This window comes from Epinephelus fuscoguttatus, linkage group LG23 (assembly GCF_011397635.1).
Source record: "Epinephelus fuscoguttatus linkage group LG23, E.fuscoguttatus.final_Chr_v1".
In the NCBI taxonomy this organism is placed as follows: Eukaryota; Metazoa; Chordata; class Actinopteri; order Perciformes; family Serranidae; genus Epinephelus; species Epinephelus fuscoguttatus.
The window spans coordinates 22923135-22948257 of NC_064774.1; the positions used below are offsets into that span (position 1 = coordinate 22923135).

At 41.9% G+C, this 25123-nt stretch overlaps 1 protein-coding gene across 5 annotated transcripts in view; it reads right to left on the reverse strand.

The window, feature by feature from the left end:
- kcnip4a (potassium voltage-gated channel interacting protein 4a) overlaps positions 1-25123 on the reverse strand; it is a 172484-nt gene that overhangs the window by 97930 nt on the left and 49431 nt on the right. Inside the window, exon 1 of one of the 5 annotated variants that reach the window (XM_049567796.1) lies at positions 13229-13924. The exons of the other annotated variants lie outside the window; for them this stretch is intronic. Coding sequence (XP_049423753.1) covers positions 13229-13313 — 85 coding nt within the window. The 5' untranslated portion in view covers positions 13314-13924. Of the gene's footprint in view, positions 1-13228; positions 13925-25123 lie in introns of those variants that run through there. 5 annotated transcript variants of the gene reach the window in all.

Here is a 25123-nt window from a genome sequence, read left to right on the forward strand (position 1 = left end):
GGGCTGAAAACATGTAGCATGTAGTCACAGAAATCCTTATGGTAATGCCATGAGACCATGTCAATCACTGCTAATTCATCGATCAAATTAACGCCACCACTGAATCCAACCAGCCCATTATCTGAACAATAAATGGCGCTAATTAATGCACAATAATACAATTTTATCATTTGATAATGCCATGTAAGTGAAGATCTGTTCACTACAATCAGGTAAAAAAGACAAACAGATGAGAGGAAAGGCCACAGATATCCTTTGGGGGCACAGTTAAATTACAGAAGAGAAGAAAAACGACAGCAGGAGGAAAAATAGGGCGAAAGACCTGAAAGGAGGAACAAACGTAAAAAGGTGATCCATCCTCATTAGGTATAAATCTAATGTATCAAGCAACCTGTCAGAGCCAATAGAACGGTCAGTGTGAACCATGGAGCAGCGGCCACGAAGAGAAGACCTTAGCTGTGCTGGCCATAGCTCAGTGACTGCTGAAGCCGAAGTACTGTAAATGGCAAACACAAATACCTTTCCCTCTGTTGCTTTGCATTTAAATTGAATTTGCGACGGTTTCGGTGGTGCGTGGAAAATGCAGGAGACTGAAGAGCCGTACTAAATGACACCTTGCTTCCTCGGAGGATGCTCTGTTGCTCAGTCTGTCATACATCACCCCCCTTTGCTCTCTGAGACATTCACACATTGAGCTGCAACCATTTAATCTGCTAGAGGTATTTTGCAGTGTCATTCCTAAAGGAAACAGATCAACAACCTGTCTTCACAATGTGATCTGTATTGTACTCTCCAAGGGCTGTGCAAGTTGAGCTTAAATTGTAGCACTGATTGGAATTGAGCACCAATCATTAATAAAGACACTACTGGTTGTCTATGAACCTGTAAATCACCAAAATGTTTCGACTAATTCATCATGCAAGGACTTTGAGTTTAACCTCCTGTCTAACCCCACGCAGATTTAAGGTAGGTTTACGGACAAAACCATGACTCAAGATGCAACATGTGTGGCAATATTATTTCAAGGTCAGATAAATGTACTAGATGTCTAATTGGTGGGAAAACAGCTGTTTGGAAATAAATTTAATTATTCAAGCTGGGATCGTTCAGTGAGCCATGCAGGGGAGACAGATCTGCCCAGAATTTGACGATGAGAAGCATGCAAATGCTGATTTTGATGGGTGTAACCGGATATAAAAGGATTTAATGAATCACTGCTCTCAGGCAAATGGTTCATTTCCATTCAAAATGAGTAAAAGAAATAAAGGGATAATAAAGTTCAACTAAAAAAAAGGCGATAACAGGAATTGGGCTTTTTCAGGCTCTCAAAAAGAAGAGCTTTCAGTAAAAATGTTAAGGAACAGGAGGCCTGATCACACATCTCCTTTTAACCCCTTGAATAGAAAGGACTTTGCCAGTCAGTGCCGTGCAGCCAAACACTGCTCGAACTCATCCGCAAAAGTTTGCTTTTCACGGTTAATACTCAGCCTGTGAAAACAGATGCATAATTACTGCTGTGTCTCTGAAGGCACTCTTTTAGGTCCAAGAAAATGTATAATGTTACAGTGATCACCAGGGTTACCTTGTGTTACCCTGTGTTCATGTGGTGTTGGAACAATCGTAAAAATGGGTTTCCGACTGGGAAAATTCACGTGAACGCTCCCTCAAGTCAGAGCAACTCAGACAGTGGGCGAAAATTTTGGTACACAGGTTGCCAAGTTGACGTCATGTATACAGATACATGGCAAATGAAAGTAAACATTTGGTTGATACTGATCGTAGTAAACTTTTTATTAATTCACATATTGCGTGTCACCTTTTTGCTCACATTATTTCTTATATGTTAGACTGTCTACATATCGTGATCTAGTACACCTGGAACATACTGCCTGCATGAGCAGCTCGTGACAGCTACCTCCCTGAACTGCTGTGGCTCGCACATGTGAAGTGTTCACATGGACAGTGTTGCTGCTGCAGTGCTGCTGCAGAGCTGCATGCTGCTGTAACTTCTGTATTACTACAATTAAAAGCCAAATCACCACTCATTTCTGGAGCAGTGCAAGCAACTACACTGTCAACAACACGGTCCTGCAAATATTTCACTTATTTGACAGTCGAGTTAAAAAGAAATTCTCATATTTTTTCATGTCTTTGATGGATATGGACATTGAAACTGGAGCGAAATGTGGTATAATGTCAATATGATTATCAAAAGACCACTTTCACAGTCTATTTTTGCTGGAAAAAAAAGGTGAGCCTCCTATTCTCTAGATGATCTGCAGATAAGCAGCAGCCATGTCTTGCCTGAGCGGCACTGCTCACGCGGGCAGTGTGGCTGCTCTAACCTGTTAACACAGGCACTGAAAAAAATATAAGAGGGTTCGCAATGGACACGTGCTGCTCACGCAGGCAGTGTGTCCCAGGTGTTAGTCAGGTAAAACAATATTTTAGTCTTAGGGGATGTCCTAGTACAGCGTTAAGTCTGGAGCTTCCCAGCTGGGGAAATTTGACCATACAATAAGCATGTGAATGTAGCATTAGGCTCAGGACTTGAAATATTTAACAGAAAAGCCTAAACTATAAACTCAGTGCTTGGAGTCTTAAAAACTTGAGGGCATTTATCAGGCAGGGAAAGTCTCAAAGATGCAGTGTATTTGTAATAAGGGAAATGTAGGATTGAGTGTATCTGGAGATGATCCATACAAGGGAGGATATCTTGCCCTTTGTTGCACTAGTTTTGACCACTCTTTTCTCTCTTCCAAGTTCTCCAACAGTGTGAAACAGTTCAAAGTCCAAGAGCAAGTGAGTGAGCAGACCTTGATGTGAAACTGTTTTTCAAGGTCAAGAATGACCTCTTCAGCTCAATGGAGCCTTAAGTTTAAATATTCACTCAGTGTAAACATTGTATTACTTCAATAAAAAGTCATACGAAGCTGATATAGAACACATATACAATATTGTAAGTTTGACACCTATCAAAATAAAACACAGTTCAGATCTATCCATATAGACAATGTTAGAAAATGAATACTGTATCTGCCACACCTTTATCTTTAGTGTTATTTGAAGAACAATACAAAGCGTTAACTTGGTGCTCTCATACACTCACAAGCACTAATGAAACAGACAAGTTACACTGCAACACATGAGGGTCGCTCCGGCCAATTTATCAATTAATTTGTGCCTTTTAATGGAGGCATTTTAAGCTCCATGCTCTAACAGTGATGTTCGACGAGCAACATCCCTCTTGTTTACACCTGCCCGCTGTTGACACAGAGTTAGCCAGGTAAGTAATGGGGCCAGGGGTGGATCTGTCTGCAGAATGATGGCGATGGAGCTCCATTTTCTGCATGGCCGTCCACGACGAGCTGCGCCGCACAGAGTGAGTGATTACATCGGTTTACGGCAGAGGTGTGGGGAGTTGATGGGGGGGGAAATGTATCTGGGCTTAATCTTGGTCATGACTCCCACAGACCCAGCTGTACTGTGTGGCTAGGTTGTAGCGTCCTTGACTCGGAGCTTATATATGGATTGAGTGTTGAGGATGGGCAGTAATATTCTGGTCACACAACAGCACTTTATCCTCTGTACCCTGCGACGCCCACAAACCTGAGCTGGGTCCACTGTCTGCACAGCAAAACCAGAACACCATTATAATGGAGCGACTTCATTTTCCCTGCTTGACCTCTGCGGCAGCTGAGGCCATACAGGAAACTCAAATTAAATTGGAATCCTGCAAAAAAATATGATAATAGTGCACACAGTCTATCTCTATGTAGAAAAACAAACAGTGCATCAAGGGAATGTTTGCACAATATACCAGTGCAACACTGTTTGACTGAAATCAACCTTTTTGACAATAACACACTGCAGCTATTTTACACTGCAGTGCCTCAGATGCCAATAGCACTGTGGTGTATGCAACAACAAGGGCTGCAATGTGTCCATACTCTCTCCACAGAACTATATACACAGCATGTGAAAGTGTAAGTGTGTGTGCAGGCTCTCTATTTGGAGCTTTTACATGGTTAGCTGAGCAGATGAAGAGCTGACTCTTACTCAGTGAGACTCAAATGTTGCTGCTCCAAAGTGACAGAAGCTAACAGGGTGTAATTAAGAAGTTAAACACTGTTTACGCTACCTGCCTTGATACACGATGCTCAAGCACACATCTTCTTGATGCGGTGCACCTCATTAACTTGGCCGCTGTTACAAAAACTCTGGGTTTTGTACATTTGTCCAAAACTCCTAAAAAGCAATAAAAAGCAACCGTCTTTTATGTGATAATTAGATCAAAACTACACATCCTGACCGCAAATGTAGTCTTGAGTTACACAGAAAAAAAATGCCAACACATTACTCTATAACCAAAAATGTCAGAACTTCAGTTTGAAGGCATAGGCTGTCAATTACATCCTGCCCCTTGTCCATTTTTTTTCATTGCCTCAGTTTATCCAACCGTTTGACATTTCATGCAGCCCTCCGCTTTCTGTGAGGGAGAATGATCTCTTTGAAATTTCAATCTCGAACCAATCAAAGAAGACATGGAAAACCATTTGAGAACGGCCCTTTTCATCAGTGGATCTGCACGGCGCCCGAGGAAAATGAAATATGAAAAAGAAAAAAAAAAAAAATACAAAAGCCCAGATTCCTGCGGGACTGCAGCGAGAAAAGTCTCAATAAAACATGATGTGCTCAATGAGAGAGCTTCAACTCAGACTTTCAGCACGTTCTTGTACATTACCGACAAGGCTCAAAACATGGGTTGTGCATGATTCTCGCTTGGTGCAATGAGGGAATATTTAAGAGCATATTAATGAAGTTCCTCTTGTTTACCTCTCCACTCCGACCCTCAGAAGTGTATTGATTCTTCTTTTGTTGGCAGGGAGCAGGAGCAGGGCTGCAGTCCCTGTAATTGCCAGCTAACGGAGCGTGGAGAGGACATCGTCTCTCGTATCGCACAGCGTCTGGGGCAGAGGGTTCACTTTTTGCGAAAACACAGCCACTGCAACTGACAGCAGGCCACATAGCCTCAACGGAACCTTTAAATGAAGTGATTACAGAGTGTGAGAGGAGATAAAGTTGAGTGGGAGAGATGTAAAGCTGGAAACGGCAAGCAGGATAATATGGACAGAGAAAGAGCCAGCGAAAGGAAGCAAGGTGAAAGCAGAAGGGGGGAACTTTTTAATTTGAGTTAACAATAGTAATGATCACTTGAGGGAGAGTTGGAGCAGATAACGAAAGCACTGGAGTAATAGAACAATCCTCTGAGGTGATAACAACAATGAGCAAAGTAAACAATCCAAACCAAACAAGTTAAGACTCCTCTTAATGGTCTACTCTGCCATCTTAAAGGGCACAGTCTTGTTTTGGCAGTTCTTTTGCGCTGCTTAGCTTTGGTCTGCTGAGGCTACCTCTTTCTTCTTATTAATATCTAACTTAATCATGAAAAAGTGCACTAATGATTCTGTTTTGTTTTTTCACCGACACAAACGGGGGTGAGTTTCCTACTGGATTCAACAAAGTAATACCTCGTACACAGCCGCTTTGTATCTCATCTGTGCTGACCAAACTAAAAATAACCCCTGCCATTCTTTCCACTCAGGAGAACACTCGTTCACAAACATTAGCACAAATGGGAAAACTGATTACATGGGCTGGCGAGGGTGAATTTGAATGGACAGTGGCACCGCATAATGACGGGCCAATGTAGAATGCAAATACAGAAAACAAAGGGAAATCCAGGAAACTTAAAGACATCGCTGAATGCTGGAGTAAAAATTTGAGGCCATGTGGTGCAATAGAGTCCCCTGACACAAAGCTGTAATCACTTGTATGAACTATGCCTGTGACATTTCTATGACAAGCTCATCATTACCTAATTATTCAATTTACATCTAGTAATTAATAACAAGGTAGGGAATTGCAGGGATGGTGAGTGACAGAAGGAATTCTCCACTTGCTTCTTCACAGCAAGAAAGGCGATTAAAGGACTGCACTGACATTGGTATTTTTGAGGGGGGGGGGGGACTTCTACAGAGCAGAAATGACAAAGGAAGGATCTGTGGCTTATTTAACCTTGTAATAATTCACACATAATTCATGTGCAACCACTTCCCAATTCTGACCTCAACAAGAGAAAGGTCGAAGAATATTTTCAGTGTGGTTTTACAAAGAGTCGTAGACCGAACATCATTTTCCCCAACACTGAGCACACACTCCCTCTTCTCTTTTGGGCCAAATTGTCTTGCAGTACTTAAACAGTCCTTGACAGCCTGTCACTCATTTTAAGTCAGGCAAAGGAAAATCTGAGTGGACCAGCCTGGGATTTAGCTACGGTACCACATCAACAGCAACTTCTGATAACGCTTGCAGTGTAGCCAAGCACCGTGTGTTCTGACCCAATGAGCCAAAGAATCAGTGCTACAACACAGGAGCAGAAACCAGAAACCAGAAGAAGGCAGCGACGCTGTGAAACAAAGAGACACTGAGCTGGGCCTGCCAGGGAGCTGATATGGATACAGATATCACAGTCAGATGTCTCCTTTCTGCCCTTGCCAAAGGCAGTGAACCCTGGGAAAGGGGTCACGGTGAAAGGTTAAAAGAACGCCGTTACTGACTGACACTGATACTTGCTCTTTTTTTTCCATTATGCAAAAGCCTCGACAGGGATGCTTTGATGTTCTGGATCATGATAACATCCTAATCTGTTGCTTCAAGTTAGCGCAAGACATGTTAAGCTACCGTATATTACAGTATGTTCTCACTCTGTAGTGACAAAAACAACACAGTGTGGATTCTCATCAATTCACGCTCACATATTTGTGAAACCAGTGTGAAAATCCAGTGCAGGATGTACCTAAAATAGCTTTTTTCAAAGTGTTCTCAAAGGATGCTTTGAGTACAAAGAGTCTGCACTGTTAAGCAAACACCTCCCTTTGGATGCTGGTGTTTAAACTGTACTGTTATCCAAGTTTTTCCTCTGCATTTGAAAGTCAAATGCTGTCTACCATCATCTAAAGCCTCCTTCTGCTTGCTGCAGTATTGGCTTCTCAGATTCCAGATTCAAAGACTCCTGTAAGAATCTCACCGACCAGGTGGAGCGCTCAGATATAATTGGCCCAAACTTGCAGTACGGATGATTTTGAGATAAAATTTTCATATGGAGTTAAACGCATCATGGGATTGTAAGCAAATCTCAGTAAGCAATCAAGTCCTGCATGCTACGAACATAGGCATCTGTGTGCATCTGAAGTTTGATGTTTGTCAGGTGAATCAAGCAGATGCCATGTTAGCTCACTGGGTGTGAAAGGAAACATTATGCAACATGGTTAGCCATCTGTTATTGCTCTGCTTGTCCAAACATCACGGGAGAAATGATCTCCTACAACAAGAAAGCATACTACTTCCTTGTAGAACATTAAACATTAACTGCTTTTGGACATTGTGTTAAATTTAAGAGAAAAGCTATAAAGCAGCCGCAGAATGAAAGTTTTAATGAAATATTGGATGCTCTTATGGTCATTTTGTTCCACTTCAATATGTCTATGAGCTCTGCAGAGGTGGCAAAGGTCCATAAAGTTTAGCAAATTACTAGAGGAGTGGCACAAAGGCTGGCAGTTAATCCACAGTCCAAAGGTTATTAGGTTTCTCTATTAGGAAAGCAGCTATGGCCCTCAGACACTAGTTTATAATAAATGTCTACAGTGCAATGTTTTATCACCGCCTATTTTAAAGCCATGCCCGCTCTGCACTTTACATTACAACTACACTGTCTACTCTAAACTGCAGCTGATACAGTAAAAACAAGCAGTGTTCAATGGCGACTCTTCTCTTGCAATTCAGAGCGGGGACACCGCTGAGCAGACGTGATGCCAACCCAACCTGCCTGCGGGTATCAAATATTCAGTGTTTGGTCAGGGATTATGGGCTTTGAACGTGCTGTCCTCGTGGGACAGGTGGAACATGACCTGCTAATAGCCATCAGGAAACCAAAGAGAGGGAAACAAAGACGGGTCCTCGCGTCATTGGGCAGGCCCCCACACATGTGCTCCCAAGCGCATGCTGAAAAAGTCACCCAGTGCATTTTTCACAGCGTTGTCTCGTGGCCATGAATTGGATGAGTGCCTCCATCCACATCTCACAAAGAGCAGACTTTTTCTTTGCGGGAGTGCATTTTATGTTCTTTGATTATGGTTTCTCTGGCACCAGATAAGACCCTCTTTCAACTTATAATTACTCAAGAACGACAGAAGCCTAAAAACGTCTTCAACGTCTTGAACTCAAGCAGCCCCTCCCACAGACAAAAAAGGAACCATTTAGGATGAAGGACTGTTTTGAAAGTTGACTCCTGGCTGACCCGGGACATGCTAGACAATAACATGTCTGAGCTGACCTTTAAGTGCTAAAGAAAAGCAGGAGAAAGCTGGGAATAAATTCTAAGGGGAAGGATGTAGGTGTCTATCTGCTTGCCCTGTTGCCTTTGCAGTCCTGACCCAGATAAACGGGCTAACTTTACTGTCAGTCTAACTAAGGCATGGATTTACAGAAAATGAAATTGGAATATACAAAATCCAAGAAACAAACATTAGTGGGAAACCAGCATCATTTGCAGTGTTGAGAAACAAAACAAAACAAAACATCTAATATAGTTGATTTAGCAACAAAAAGTAAACACATTGAGAGGGAGAGAGAAATGCTTGTTTGGCATTTACTGCATCCCTGCGCACCCCATATATAATCATTTGAAAGTTCAGAGACATTGCAGTCGTTCGGCATTGTTCCATTATGAAGAACACGAGCAAGAAAATATTCATTACCACTGAAGAAAAGAACTACTGCATTGACAAGCTGAATCAAACTTCCTGAAATCAATACGAGAACGTTAAAATGCCCAGAGGCTCATCGAAGCTTTGACAGCACAATCAAAAGTCATACCAAGCTAACTTTCACCAGTCCTGTGGTAAAAAAAAGAGTGAGAAGGTAGGAGCTGTGGTGTCTTACGATATGCTTGCACACAGTTACGAGCATGTGAGCCTGTCCTGATGAGAATAGAGGATGATGCATTGCAGAAGCTGAGACGCCTGACAGCCAAACACTCAGCGAAGAAGCAATCAGTGAGGATGTGGTACAAGATTCCAAAAGTATTGCTCTGATCCAAAACAAATGGTGTAATACAACGTAATGTGGTTGCATAGAGGTGAAAAAACATGTTCAAAGCCGTCTCACTGCACAACACTTAAAACCTGTCACTTAAAAGTAGGCAGCATAAGTCGTTCATCTTCAGGACGTCTAAATGATCCTGATGGATGCGCTGGTGGACTGGTAGCTCTCCCTGCTCGTCCGTCACACAGCCTGGGTTGAAATTGTTGGAATAGATAAAAATTTCTCCTGGTGTGAGCAACAAACAAGTTCCTGCTTTTCCAATTTACTGGATATGTGCTGACATTGCTGTTTGGAGTTATAACCTGGAAGAATGTGCATCTGTGATTTTGTGTCTCACCTTTTTTCCTCCGATAGCTGGAAAATTCAAGGCCTACTGGGCAGCACTGGTGGCATGAATACAAATAGCGGCCTACTGTCTCAATATCTCTAAAACAGTTGCTGTACTGTGTTCACTGAAGACATCAAATGAATTTGCTTCAGATTATGACTTAATATCAGTATGACAAATACTGCTGAAGGATAATGATGTAAAAACTGGACCTTTGACAAACTTCTGGTCCACAAATCTGTATTGAGAAAAAGCCTGTGTGGACAAAAAATCATTCCAGATGTGATGTAGAGCTCAATCTGTTCTGTTACATCTCGCACATTATTACCCTCTGCCTTACAATATGTGTTTTTGCTGGCCTTGGCATCTAAGTGATCAATGAAGCAATGACTGTGAGGCCGTTCTAGGACAATGAACATCTCAATTAAAACCCCATGGTCTGCTAAGTGACTCCATTTATTATTCTCTTCCCCTGGTCACCCAAATATTGCAGAGCCAGCTTAGCTGTGGTCAAACTCCATTTATATTAATCTGTGGCACAGGCTGTGTAGGATAAGTTAATATAGTGTGTTTATAGAGAAATGGATCTACTCAAGTGGAAATTGTGTAATGAATGACATGATAATGGGTTGCAGAACTTTATACAGGTAATGTCCTCCTCTATTTTGTAGTCGTATGATGTGTTTCGAAGGCCCCAGTCACACTGAGACGCATTGGTAGAAATGTGTCTCTTCAGCAAAAGCATTGTTTCCAATTATACAGCACCTGGCATGTGCTCCTCTCTTGCATGGCGTTAAAGTTAAAATATTCCCAACTTTTCAGCGCAAGGCAGGGAGTCAAATCGCTCATCAATGCCTTACTTGGCTGAGGCAGCCAATCAAATCAAGCAAAAGGCAGGCTAATTATTATTTTGGTGCCATAAGATGTGGTAGGAACAGTGGGATAATGGCAGATGCAGATGGAAGGTTGACATTAGTGTTACGTAAGTCCCGTAAAAGTCACCCCAATATTCAAAGACTAGTCTACTAACACACGTATGAGTTACGCAGGAGCAGCCAGGTGAATCTCTCTGAGGAGTACAATGCCGTTTACTTTGCTAATAAATAGACTAGCTTGCTAGTTGGCTGTTGGACTGGCAAAGAGGTACAGAGTATGTGAGAGGGAAGAGGGAATTCATGTCTCATGTCATGATAGTTTCATGTACAGTAGGCTACTGTATTTGAGAGAGATCCCACATGTAAGGGGGGCATTGGAGAGATGACGGAGTTCATTTGTGCGTCACGCTTTTCCAAGGTGTTTTTGAAGTGGCAGTGAACTTTGCGGCACATCTCAGCATGATCAGGGTCGAACAGGTTTTATAACAACATCAGAGGTTAGCTACTTGATGTGCTGGACAGCTGATAGGCTCGTCTAACCAGCGTAACTTTTGAGATCGTCATCTCGTGGTTTCCAAAGATGGAAAATCAGCTACGGTACAGGTGGTTCAAGTTTTTTTTTTATTCTGAGGTTCCCTAAATAGCAACCAAACTAATATTGTTTAGACAAAGTACTCAATAAAAAGAATGTTTTTCTTACTCAGCACACCTACAGTAATTGAACTCTGTCCATGGGGAAATATGTCCAGCCATTTATTTAACATGATCAATAATTAATAACTACTGACACTCACATTAAGGACCACCATTTTGCACCCACACACGGCAACCTCTAAGTCAGTATAAAGCAATGCTATGTTTTTAATCAACCAAACCTTTGAGGACAATAAAGGAAATTACTGCGGAATATATACTCATCATGCTATCACCAAATGGGTATTGCAATGTGACCTAAACGACCTGCCAGTAGCTATGGAAACCAGCCGATGTACTCCTTTGGGCAGATACAGTGGATGGATTCCTTAAGGCGAAACAAGCCTATATTTATTGGTATGATTGGAAAGCTGAAGCCAACTCCATCTTTAATAGGGCAGCCTCTTGATGGAGAGACTCTTCCATAGCTCCCTCCCATCCCCCCTACTGGTTTTGTCTGTCTCTAAGGTCAAGGAGACAGAAGAAAGTAGGCCATGGCTTTATCTATCTACTGTATGTGGAAAGTCCCCCCCTTTCTGCAATACATACAACAACTAGGTAAGAGCCACTGCAAGTCCCGCATGTTCAGAAGCATGTTGGAATTCATTAGCATGTTCATATAGCACCTCTCTCGGGCATAGCACCATCTCACCCATGCAGTGTGATAATCAACAACTTACTTGACAGCTCGAAGCTTACTTAATGCAAGAACAGAACAGGAGCCATGGAGAGCAAGGCTGTCAGTTTTTGCTGCTTGTGTCTTCGCATCATTTGTAGAGTTCACCAGTATTAAAAAAAGGCACACAGTGAACTGTATGGTCCGATGATAAGCAATCGCAATGCAGCCTTACTGACACATGTAACTAACCCTTAGCACCAGTTTGATGTAATATGTGCCAGGTATCAGTGTATGCCACTGCTGCTAACCTTTGTCCTGTTTTGAACTCCTCATGGAGTAATCTGCTGGTAATCCACTATAATCTGAGATTTAATCTTGTTAATACCATTGATTCTATCTGTTTTATTAGAAAAGCTCTTGGTGTGTGTGTGTGTGGGTGCCGAACAAAAGGGAAACCAAAATCCATTATGCTTTGCGGCATGATACAGGTACAGAAGTGATGAATGATGCTGCGTGCATACAAAGTATGGAACAACTTCTGCTTCTGGGGATGAGTTCAGAAGGATTAGGCTTCAGCATACTGCTTTACATCACTGCTGTGCTTTTTACTATACACCTTCACCAAAATCTGAAACCTACTGTGGTCAAAATTAAGAATGGGACGATACATGATTTTATCATGGTAAAAAGCACTCACAGGAAGTGGATTGTGGTGAATTTCCTTTATCGGGATAATCATGAATATCGTGTCCAGCAGCATCCAAGACTGCTGGACAACCAACAATAAAAGAAACTCTATAAAAAACAGACTGCATACACACCAGCCTCAAAAATGATATGATGATGATGAGATATGGCTTTAAGATTGCTCTTTTCGATAAAGAAAAATGTGTCCTACTTGTGATACAATAAAAATATTTGTTTTTCAAAAACATCTGAGCTAAAGCGTAAAATTCAAAGAGTTCTACAAACATTTTGATGCTTAGCGTAAATCAAAACTACTTTGGCAAGGACAATCGTGACCAGGCATTTTCAATCGTCCTGTGCCTACTCAAAATTACTCTGGTTGCAGAGGCATGATGACAGCAACACTGAGCTGACAGAGCCAATGAGTTTGTCTAATGCTTGAATACATTTAAAAATGGCTTTCAATGGCAAAAGACTGCATAACAAGCTTTTTGATCACTTTTTTTCCATTTTAAATGATTTCACCTTTGCCTCTGGACACAGTCTGTGTCTGTCCTTTCACACTTACACACACTCAAATTATGATGCAAAGTGGGTAATAAATCCAACACCACTCTGGAAATTCTCATAATGCTCTGGCAGGGTTTGCAGGCATTACTGTACACACAGCCTAAATAATGCGAGGTATTGGTGGTATGAAAGTGTCCTCACAAAGCCCTGTGTGTCAAATGTTAACTTTGTGAATCAAGTGGAGAGATTTGACCAAACTGCCAAGAGGATAACACCAAAATCCCTGCAGATTTACGAGAATCACTGCAAATGGAGATGGGGAGTCTCTCAAAAGTCCACCACGAGTCTTACCGGTGTTGAGCGTGCCTGTGACAAGTCTGAACAGGTACTGAGCGAACTTGAAGATCTCCCGCTTGCATCTTTTCCTGCAGCTCATCTTTGTTCCTGGAAGGGGAGGGGGGCTTGGAAAGGTCAGCACAAAAAGGAGGACTCCTGCCTCAGGGTAAAAAATAAAAAATAAAAACAATCCAAGACTTTCAGTTTGACAAAGTCCCGCGACAAGGTGAGCGTCCTCTTCTCTCCTCCACTCCTCTGGTTGTGTCAGCGTGGCCCCTGTGTCTGCGTGTTGTGGGAGTGATGATCATGAGTGAGTGGAGAGCAGCGAAGGGGGCTCGTCTTGCGTGTGTGGCTCTGTGTGTATATGTGTCCGAGCTCCTCTGTTGCACCGCTCCGGGGTAAGGCTGTCTGATGTGTGCTTTTTTTGTCAGGTCATTAATATTTGCTTACCGGCGGTTTACCTCCTGCTCTCTGGGGAAGGTAAGGGGCTTGTTTCTTTATTTCTTCCTCCAAACACTCTCTCCTTCTCTTCAGACTTTTTTCCTGCAACTCCTCTGAGGCAAACACGCTCCTACTCTTCTTCTTGTGTTACTAGAGAACAACTCAGTTGGCTTCACAATACAGTGGTTATCCAGCAAGTCTCTCTGTGTCTGTCTCTCTCAGACACACAAACAAACACACTCTCCCACACTTGATCTCGTAGTGTGCCTGCTGCTCGCTCTACTCAGCACCATCTGTGGATGTTTTACACTCACTGACGGTTGCCATGGAGGTGTGGCCTGATTGGCCCGAGAAGAGGAGGAGGAGGAGAAGAAGAGGAGAGATAGAAAGCACCCAAGGAGGAGGAGGAGGAGGAGGAGGAGGAGGAGGAGGAGGAGGAGGAGAGAAATAAAGGAGAATTAAGGGGAAAGTGTCCACCAATGAATCAGCAATGACAGTACATTATGGGCCTGCCGCATCATGTGTAATTGAAGGTTAAAACAATGAGTGACAGTAATGGACGACGTTAATGGTACATTGTGGGCTCTTGAGAGGGAAGTGGTTGAGGGAGTGATGAATACACTGCAAAAATAAAAAGTCTCGAGACAGAAGAAGGGTAGAGAGAAAAGCTGTGGAGCCCAGGTTGGAGAGATTTCCTACGACCAAATGTCAAGGTCAGTACTAATAATGACTGACAGACTACGCCCAGCGTCTGTGATGACATTAGGACCAGCCAAGTGCATCATCTTCTCCACTAATTAGCCCACACTGTACCTCAATTGCACTCATCTATCAATGCCAAGCTCTCCCATCTGAAACGCCTGTCATTAACTCAAACCTTTAACTGTCTGTGCTCGTATAACTGCAGCGAATTTGCTTGAGAAAACACTGATTTGTTCACATTTTCTCATTATTGCACGTCCGTCAGGCTGACAGGCGCTGGTATGAAATTATATTGAGCTCACATTTGCTCGGAGTTGATATTCCACAGGTCACTTGACAGAAAAGGCAGGTCTATTTTGGTGAATCCTGCTCTGTGTAGAGTCTTTGCAGACTCTGACCTTGGAGTTCTTGTCGGTGTGTTATGCCAGCACGCACATGCGCGCGCGCACACACACACACACACACACACACACACACACACACACACACACACACACACACACACACACACACACAGGAATGAGCAGTGAGGTTCCACAGGCAGGAATAAAAAGTGTGCTCGGAGAAAAATAAAGATTTCAAGGACTTGAAATATAGTGTGAAACTTCTTACTGGGTCAGAGCGGCGCAGAGAACTAGTACAGTGTCTCAATTAGGTGAATAATTTACAAGGTATCTGTGGGGTGTAGCAGTGCCTTTGTGAAATGACTTGCTTTCATAGACTTTGGCAGGGAGCATCACTGACAAATTTGAAAAGACAATGACTTTTTAAACTCTCTTGCAATTGTTGTTCGAGAAGGAAAAGTTGCTTCTTCAATTGATCATTTACAGACACAAGCTTCTCAATGTTAGCCACCAAACATTAAATTTTAGCTTACTATCAGATGATCTCCATCTTAATGAGCTACTAAAAACTCTGTCCAATCGACTCCTTTTGAAACACTGTGAAAGGGTCTTAACTAAGCACTTATTGGCTATATACAGTATCACTTTAAAAGACTAAAGTCATAATCTGTAGGCAATGGGAGAAGACTGAACGCTTTTTGTTTTCCATTGTAGTACAATTAGTTTTGACCAATCATGTTTGAGTAGGCTTTGGTGGCTTGCAGTTTAACAGTCCGTGTAGAAAGCAGAAGAGGTGGAATGCAATGGCGGAGATGCAGTCTTGGAACCCATTGGCTAACGTCTGACAATGATTTCGATTTTTATGAGCTCTTTTCTAATTAATCTGCATTCATATGCAGATATATATATACATTTATAGATTAGCAAAAATGTCATCTGGACCTGTGGGGGGGGGGGGTGTCAAAGTCATGGCAGTGTTAAGGGGAATGTCTGATGTCTGACTGTTGCTTTCGTTAAAGGATATTTTAGTGGAACTTCTGAAGCCATAATCAAATAGTAACCTAAGCCCCTTTCTTCTAAGGGTATGGCAGCAACAGTTGCCGCTACAGACCAACAAACAATTACACGTGTTTGTTTCTGTGCATACACACTTGCATTCGGTACATATTCTACAAGCCCCACGCACACACTGACCCCCTGAGAACACTCAATTTCAACATGTGTGCACCCCCATCACCTGTCATCCAACCACTGATTTCCATTTCGGTCTGTGTTTCCCATAAACAAACACGCCCCTGCAGTGATTTCCATAAAGCCGCCTGGGAGCAGCTACACTGGAGTATTTACAGGTCACACGACTGTCCATGACAAACGGAGCTCAATGAGGTTTGCCACCGCACTATTTCTGAGGTGAACAGATGGTCCGTTGCTCACATGAGTGATTGACAAACAAACACTGACCAAAACAACATCATTCAGGTGAACTGTGTTGCTGGCAAACACATCATTTAACTAAAAGTCATATTTTTTCCCACAAGCCTACACTCTCGAGGCCTCCTCACCCCCCCGTTGAGTGTCAAGTGTGGAATAAATCACCACATTCCAAGTCCATATACAGTCAGGAAAATCTCTCAACATGAGTCATGTTTACCTTATTGAGTATGGTCAAGGCAAAACGTAAAGCGATATGGAAACTGGGGTCCGTGCAAACACAAATGTTGAAATCCTGAGGTGTGTGTGACTAAGTTTAAAGACAAAAGATACGTGCAAGGGATATCTGCAGAACAAAGAAGGTTTATGTGAAGACACAGACTCCAACTCAAAAAAACTTAAACATCAGAATCTTATGTAAGTATTTGTAGGCTTGAGGCAGAATGATTTGGCTAGACACTCCTGGGACCTACCAGACGAGTTTACTTGGTGAAGTCTGGACTGATTTCACCTCTGTTTCAGCAGAGAGGAAGCTGAAAATCAAAGTAGTGTGCCATATATTATTAACAATGTCGATTTGGCCCTGCAACCTCTTCGAAGCCTTTCCCGTCATCGAAAATGTAAAGTCCCGCAGAAACTTTTCTTTCTCTCCAGACTTTGATGGAACACAAGCTTTTTTGTGTTGCACCCCGCAGCAATGACAGGAGTTACATGAAATAGTCCTCACTCAGGGAGAAGCTGACAGATTTATTGATCCATCTCGAAAACAGTAACTGCATGTGCCCGGGGGTGGGAGCCACCATTACCACCGAGAGCTTTTTTCTCCTCCTGTGTGGAAGCAGCTTGATCGGCTGTAAAACCGCAGAGAGCAGCTTGTCATCAAACATGGGGGCGCGATTTACTACCAAAGACTTCCTCTGCAAAACGTATGCATGCTAAACAGCAGTAAAACGTCTGCCATTAGATAAACAAACTGCAAGGATGGAAATCAGAAAGTTACAAGGACGCGAGCTCTACTGTGACACAAAGCACATCTGCAGAGACAAATGGAAAAAGCACCTTAGATTCTTTAAAATGAAAGTGCGTGATACATCTCCATCAGAGCAGGTCAGAAACTGCGAGCTTCGGGGAATGTGGCCACTAAATTGAACATCAAGAGCTGAGCCACAATCTATAAAGCACCTGTCTGCAGTGGAGTGTGCTTCACTGCAGTTGGATAAGTGCTCCACCTACTCACCTTACTCTGCTTGACAATATCCAGAGAGGGGCTCTGAAAGTTGTTGGAGAAGAGCAGGACACTGTCTGTTGTCAAATGGCCATCCACAGTCCTACTCACACACATCAGTTTCATACTATATGCACCAAAGAATGCCTCTAAATGATTTAACTTTGTTTGTTTTGGGGTTTCTTGTTCCTAATGTAGGGTGATGCACCGAAGCACCAATAGCTGATGAAGGTACTGAGTGGATGTAAGGCAATTCAATCTTTTATTCACTCTCATTGATCAACCACTACAATTTAATAGTATATGTTGTTGATGACTCGTGAATTATTAATTGCGCTTTATTTTTAGGGGGATTGATTCTACTTTCTAGTTAATATTTATTCGTTTTCCATCAAACAACACTTACTGTTATTTGCTCCATGGGAGAAGCAGACATGAAAAATGAATGGAGACGATTAAACTGTTGTTTCCATCAAATACACAACACAAGAAAACTCATTAACAGCACGGCTACAAAAGTCTGTCTCGTCAAACCCTGCAGGCACAGTATCTGCAGGCTCATTAGACAAGCGCTGAGTGGAATGTCCTCCAGTACCTGAACGTATCGCTGAACACCAGCGTGCACAGAGATGAGCAATATCTGCAGTATTCAGCACCAACAGCCAGCTTGGATGAGCTTTGGTAAACAAGGCAAACGCCAATATGCCGTCAGCACAGTACGACAACCTCTAAAGGGACAGAAGTCAAAGTAAACAACCAGTGGATGCACAACAAAGAGACCTTTTTTTTTATTTCTCCATGAAATCTCCTTCAGGTTAACTTGTGAGCTGAGATTGAGTGAATGTGAACTTCTACACTGTTATTCAGATATTTAATAGGAAACCTCAACACTAACTTTACTAAAGAATTAAAAGGAAACAGAACTTTAATGTGTTTATGTACTACATTATAACATCCAGTAAAACTGCAAAAGACAACTAGACCTGCAGTTAATAATATTTTTTCTTCATTAATCAATTATTTTCTTCATTAATCAATTAACTGTCTGGTCAATGACATGTCAAAAAATAGTTTGTTGTTGTTTATGATTAGATATTTTAATTCTCTATGTACAATCCTTTAACAAAGGAGAAGCTGGAATTAGAAAATGATTGGCATATTTCTTTAATAAACAAATGCTTAATCAATTATTTGTATAGATCAGATTAATATTCTGTCAATAGACTTATCAAGTAATAAACTATAGCTGCAGCTCCTAACACACAGGCTGTTCTCATGCAGTGTTCGTAAGTATTACTGGGAAAAATAATGCACCAGAAATCGTAATTAACCCATGTAATTATATGCGAGTAATTCATACATAACCCATGAAAATTAGCAGGCTGCAATCACATGAGCAAAGCCTGACCAAAATAAAGAAGAATGTAGTATAAAGAGTGAAAGTCTGCATCAGGAGGCAGGTTGGGGAGGCGGATGGGGCAAACAAGCACAGGACTTTCTCTCCGGCAGTGGTCGGAAGCATGTGAACACAAGTTACCTTTGAGCAATTTCAAGGTTAATGTCACGATGTTCTTTTAAACCTAAGCTACGTACCTTTATGTTAAGTATGTAATGGCGCAGCTACTCCTCTTTCCCACCTCCGTCCCTCCTACCTGCGCAAGTCAGAAAGAGGGAGGAGAGAAGGCATGGAGTGGGTTTTACATACATCACACCAATCAAATGAGCCCCTCTCCTCGCCCTTAAATGCGCCGCACGAAGGCGTAATGAGAGTTTACTCAATTCGCCATGGCAGAAGAGAGCAGCAGCGTCACACGGCCAAACTTCGCCCAGGAGGAAAATGATGTTTTGGTCCGGGAGGTCCAAGCTCGCAGTGTCCGAATATACGGAACTGCGAGCAGACCTCCACGGGCTGATGATGCAAAGGTAGCCTGGGAAGAGGTCACCACAATTGTAAATCAATGTTGCGTTTCTCTCGTGCGCGCACGCTCTCTCTTTCTCTCTCGCAGTATCACTCTGTTTCTTTTCTTTTGACTTTTCTAAGATGACAGATGCTGAATATATATTCCCTATCTGATGCTGTGGCTGTTTGTGATTGGCTGAGAGGGATGTGAACTCATTAGTTTGCAGCTGTGTTAATCAAATCAGGTTGGGTTTCCATTACGTGTGCCAAACGGTGCCAATCCCCTTTGATCTGACATCAGATGTGACGGGACAGTCGATATAGAGATACATTTATGTGCTGATTGCAGATAGTTGCACTGAATAGTGGTTTTGTGGGTATTCACATCGTTGATGTGCCTGATATTCTGGAGACCTGCCTGTGAGGTTTTGGTGACATGTGCGCACTGTCCGCCGGTCAGCCAAACTTCCACTTCATCGGCTGCACTCCGCTTGCGCTGACAGTAGACCTGGTTTCAGCTGGCGAGCTTTTAGCACACCTTCGGCGAAGCCTTTTGGCACCAAACTGTCACTGCGCCAAGCTGGATCTGTCGACACCTCCCCCTGCTGCGCCGCCACACCCATCTCAGCGCACCTCGTTCTGCCAAACTACCAAACTGAGCCTCGGGTTGCGCTGCTCGAAACTAGCTCTGCGCGGGGTTCACCATCCTGCGCCACCCTGTGCCGCGCCGGAAAACTAGAGGCCTTAGTCTTCTGTCAAATAACAAAACACTAATGATTTGTATCATTGCTAAATTAAATACTTAAAATGCCAAACTTCCACCTTTGTCACAAATGAGCATTGGTCCAACCACCAAGCACAACTGCTTCCTTAAGGAAAACATGCAATAAAAAAAAAGCTCCTCAACATGAGTCACCAGGACATTCTGCTGAGTACATAGAAAGCTGAGAAGACCATAACTGCAATAACAATTCTGTTTACCGATTTATGTGGGAATAAATCCACAGAGACTGCCTGCATAAACATTCCTACTGCAGGTGATTTTAAGATTGTGGGGAGAAATAACTGGAAACAGTAGAGATACTATATACTAAGCGTGGTGCATTCAATTTAAGATTGAACACTTAAGTCTGGGCTCTTGGCCCAGAATTGCTTACTGAATACACAATTTCATGAGACTCAAAGATGAGGAGGTAATGTGATGCATCACTGCCAAACGTGCACAATGACAGCAAAATGGGACATTCTTGTAGCAGAGGAGCAGACAGCCATAAAACAAATAATAAATATATAAACAAAAACCTTGGAAGATGGGCAGAACACGCTTTTGCAATGATTTCTGAGACCATATCATGAGAGGCAGTAAAAACCTCCATCTGCAGCAGAATGAAATTAAACATATTTTTCAGCACCTGGCCTTTGAGAACTTTAATACTTTATCAACATTAAGCACAGCTTTTAAAAAAAAAAATCCTCCTGGAAAGGAAAGGATGAGTGAGATGTGAGGTTTCTCATTTATGTCTGGCTTATTCTTTCTGTCAGGGTGAACCAAATAAAATCTGGGGATGGGTGCAGTGCTTTTCCTTACATGAAGTTTATAGTTTTGCTCGAAGGCTGGCAGTGCTAAAAAAGCTGAATTGTTGTAAAAACCTCACAGGTCAACTAAAGAATTGTTTGAGGTTTCAAAATGTCAGAAATGTAAAGGTAAGGGTTTCGGGATGTAACAGTGGGTCTGGATTGTGCAACCAAAAGGGAACAAAGAGAAGCCCTGCCTCAGGAGATGCAAGACACTCTAAAGCTATCAAGCCAAACGGCTGCTATAGCAACCTTTATGGAGAGATAGAGCACACAGATGCCGTCATTAGGAAAAAGGTTGATCGATTTTGCTAAGCTGTCATTAGGAAAAAGGTTAGCCGATTTGTTAAGAGCATATTAGGAGGGGAAAAAACAACAACAATGTCTGAGGGGATCTTTGACCCTAGTGATGATAAAGTGCTCCGCAAGATTAATGCTGCATCTTCCTCAGCTGATCAAGTTAGCATTCTGGGAATTAAGATAGAGGCTGGACTCATATCAAAGCAAAGTAGGATTCATGTTTGAGCCTGTCTGGGCTTTAAATTATTGAAGTACCAACAACCAATCAATGTGTAGTGATAAATAATCATTTTTCCTTGCTGACAAAGGCAAACTCAGCAGAAAGACAACAGCTTGTACTTTGCCCAAGGAAATTTTATCATGTTTATTTATGTTTTTATTAGCTTGTGTTTTATCATGCTTCTTTAGATAAAAAAAAATAAAATAAAATATAGCTTTTAAATACTGTTAAATGTGCTGATTTTTTTGTCTTCATTCATTGTTTTTTCTGATAAAATGTCCAGACACTGGGGTGGGGATCTCCAGACACCCCAACAATTAGATGAGATTACAATTTAGAAGGCTACGATTCAATGATAAAATGTTGATGCATCAGGGTGAATTGATTCATTTTTTAATTTCCATACATGATTTATTTTTCTCACTGTGTGACTATTTGCTACTTTTAAAGCATAGCGTATACTATATGTGTTGTGATCCATAATTAAACAGATGAATTTACTTGCATACAGTGTGGCTCTTGCCCAGGTCCCTTTCCCCTTCAACCCTATAGCCAAAATGGTTCCATACCCGAGCATTAAAACTAAGGCGTGTCGGTCGGATTGTAGCCATCTGCGGCTGCTCATGCTAACCCTATTTATATTTCAGCTGGCATAGTGTCCAGTAATTGCATACTGTAATATTTCACCAGGAATAGTTTGCAATTCACATTCTGTGAATAATAAATAATTCACAGCCTTTTCATCTTAAATGTGAACTGTATTAATCAAATGAATAATTCATATGCAAGCATCTTAGTTTCCTGCCTGTATGATAATAACAAAATAAGGGGGAAGGCGGTATGCTCCATTGTGTTGTTTTAATGTCTCCAGCAGCAGAGAGCAGCTTTTCTGAGGCACCTTCTGCTCAAGAAAAAGCCAAAATACTGAGTAGGCCAGGCGAAGGCATTTTTGAGGTAAAACGGCCTGAGCGGAAAGTTAGTTTCTTTTTCACAGAGGTGTTTGAAGTTGGTTAATGCTGCGGTGCTTGTTGGTCAGCCAGTCTGGTTTACGTCACTGTTTATTGCTGCTTCGCTACGTTAACATTAGTCTCTGGGTGGTGGCATACAAAGTATTTCGTCTGCCACAACATACTTCACGTTCACCTCGCAAATGTAATTATTTAGATATTAAATTAAAACAAGATTGTAACGGCTGCCTTTGTGAAGATCAATCATGAGTTAAGTCTTGCGTGTGCCTCGCTGTAGACTATCCAAGTGCTGCGCTGACCTTGCCTCTCTTGTTTCTAAAACTTTGATGATCGATTACTGACATCTGTGAATCAATGCCAAATCATCCATGTCCGCATCCCGATGCATCTAAGAACTGATTACTTCCCCCACCCCTACAGGGAGTATTGAAAAAATGACCATTATGTTTTCCTAGAGACCAAGGTGACACTTGTAAATTGCTTGTTTTGTCCATCCAAATGTTTAATGTTTTGTATTGTACATGACAAAGGAAAGCAGCATCTAGTAGAGGTCAATATATATTAACAACGTGCAAAGCACCATTGTTGATGTCACCAATGACATCATTGATTTCACTGAGTCTGTGGTGGATCTAATCTGTTAAACACAATAAGCAGCTGCACCCAAAACTATAAATTACCAGAACCATCCAGAAACATGGACAAAGCGGCAACATACAACGCAAGAATAAGCAAAAAAGGGCTAAACTGTAATGAACAAGTTGGAGGAGCAGATGGGATCGCATTTCACTAGATATGCCTTGTTTGACTTCATTTCATAAATAAATGATTCAATTTGAATTTGATTGAATTTTAATTTTCTCAATGAATGATCAGCCGTTTCAGTTTTAATACAAATGCAGAATATGCGGCTACATACATGAAAAATGAGAAATAAAAGCAACTCTGAAGGAGCAGGGGTCAACAGCGCAGAGGAAATATGCATATAAATTAGACAAATATTAATATTGATGGTCATTTTTAAGAGCAGAAGAATGATGGATTAATGGAGTTGAAGGGCAGGAGGGGGAAAAAAAGCAATGCTTATGGAATCCAATAATTTACAAACACTAGAAATTAATACAAAACTAAACATGTTCAAATATTTTAGTGATGATACCATATTGTTTAATTCTGATTTGGCATTGTACATGTATAGTACAGTGTGACACACATATGAAAGCATACTTGTACTCTACTATGCTCTACACGTCACCTTCAAACCCTGACAAGCCAATGAAACGTGTCCTTAACAAAGTGATAAAAGAGGCCATCAGTGTGCTTTTAGGGAAAAACTGCTGCAGCTTGCCATTTTGAGCGAAGTAAAACAATTCCGTGCTTTTCTGAATCATAACGTCAGCAGTGGCTGTGACAATGGAAGGTGTCACTGCAGATAAGAGCCAGGTCGATATCTGAGGACAGTAATGAATTGCTTATGACATCAGTGTACTAATGTTAGCACAACTGCTCCCTTAGGGCACTGCTCAAAAGCATATGGGATGCCTCCTCACATTTAAATCCATTCCCCTGCTATGTCTGCAGTTTACAGACCACTCAGATCTCTGCGTTCATTGCAACACAATAATGGATTGTGGTACTGAGCATATGGCAGGTTTGAAATTGCACCCTGTCCAAATGCTTATCTGGATGCCCACTGCAGTCACTCTTCATTGGCATTCATTACCACTCTTTAGAATCAGGCAGAGCTTGTTTTGAAAAGGTCATTACAGAAAACTGATATAATCCCCTTCATTATAAATCTGCTGATGGGATACTTACAACAGCACAAACCTGAAATGCAATCTCACTTTCCTCCTGGTAAGAACACAGCACTGTATATCTCTGTCATTACTCCTCGGATGCACAGGCGGTGTTTTATCTACACTCTGGTATCTTGCTGGGGCTATTTGGGGAGATGAAGGCTCTCGAACAAGACACTGATAAGGGTGACTCGCTTTGTATGTCCATTCACATACAACTGAGAAGGGGCCTGTAATGGAAAACTCTTATTTTCTGAGAAACTTCTAACAGAATGAGCTTGGCACAGCTCTGCTTCAAAGACAAATGCATTTAATTGCAAGCTGAAAAGCTGAAATGGTTATATTGACTTCCAGTTCTTTTTCAAGGGGTATTAGATCTTGTATTAATGCCTGCTGACAAAAGCTGCTCTCACACTGCAAGCCTTAATGCTCAATTCTGGATGTAATGTTGAGATTTGATTTTTTTTTTTTCCCCCATCGCACACATTATAATTTCAGTGTAGCCAATATCTAATACAAATCTAAGAAGGTTACATGCCCCAAATCAACCATGAATGCTACTTTTGTTATATCCTCTGGATGTCGAAACTGATCCCTAAGGCTCTTAAGTTTGCAATGACATTGCAGCAACATTCACCTGTGATCCTGCTCTGCCATTTCTTTTGATATGCTTTCAAACACAGACCAGTTATGCTTTGAATTTGGCTTGAGGCATTTCTCTAAATCCTTATGGAGGTCCAACACCTCATTATCCCACCTTTAAACAATGTCCTTCATGCTCAGTGGTACTGCCAACAGTGTGTATGTGAGACAGCCACGATGGGGAAATGAAAGTCCTGGAGTGTATGAATTCCACGACTTTATAGATCGCTCTTACCACATGTAAGAGTGGACCAAATCACAGTTGAGAATGTCAGACTCAATATGGTGTTCTTATTTCTCACCGTCATTAAAAATGAAGCCTGTGTGATACAGAGGAGAAAACATTTGATTTGGGCCAACTGG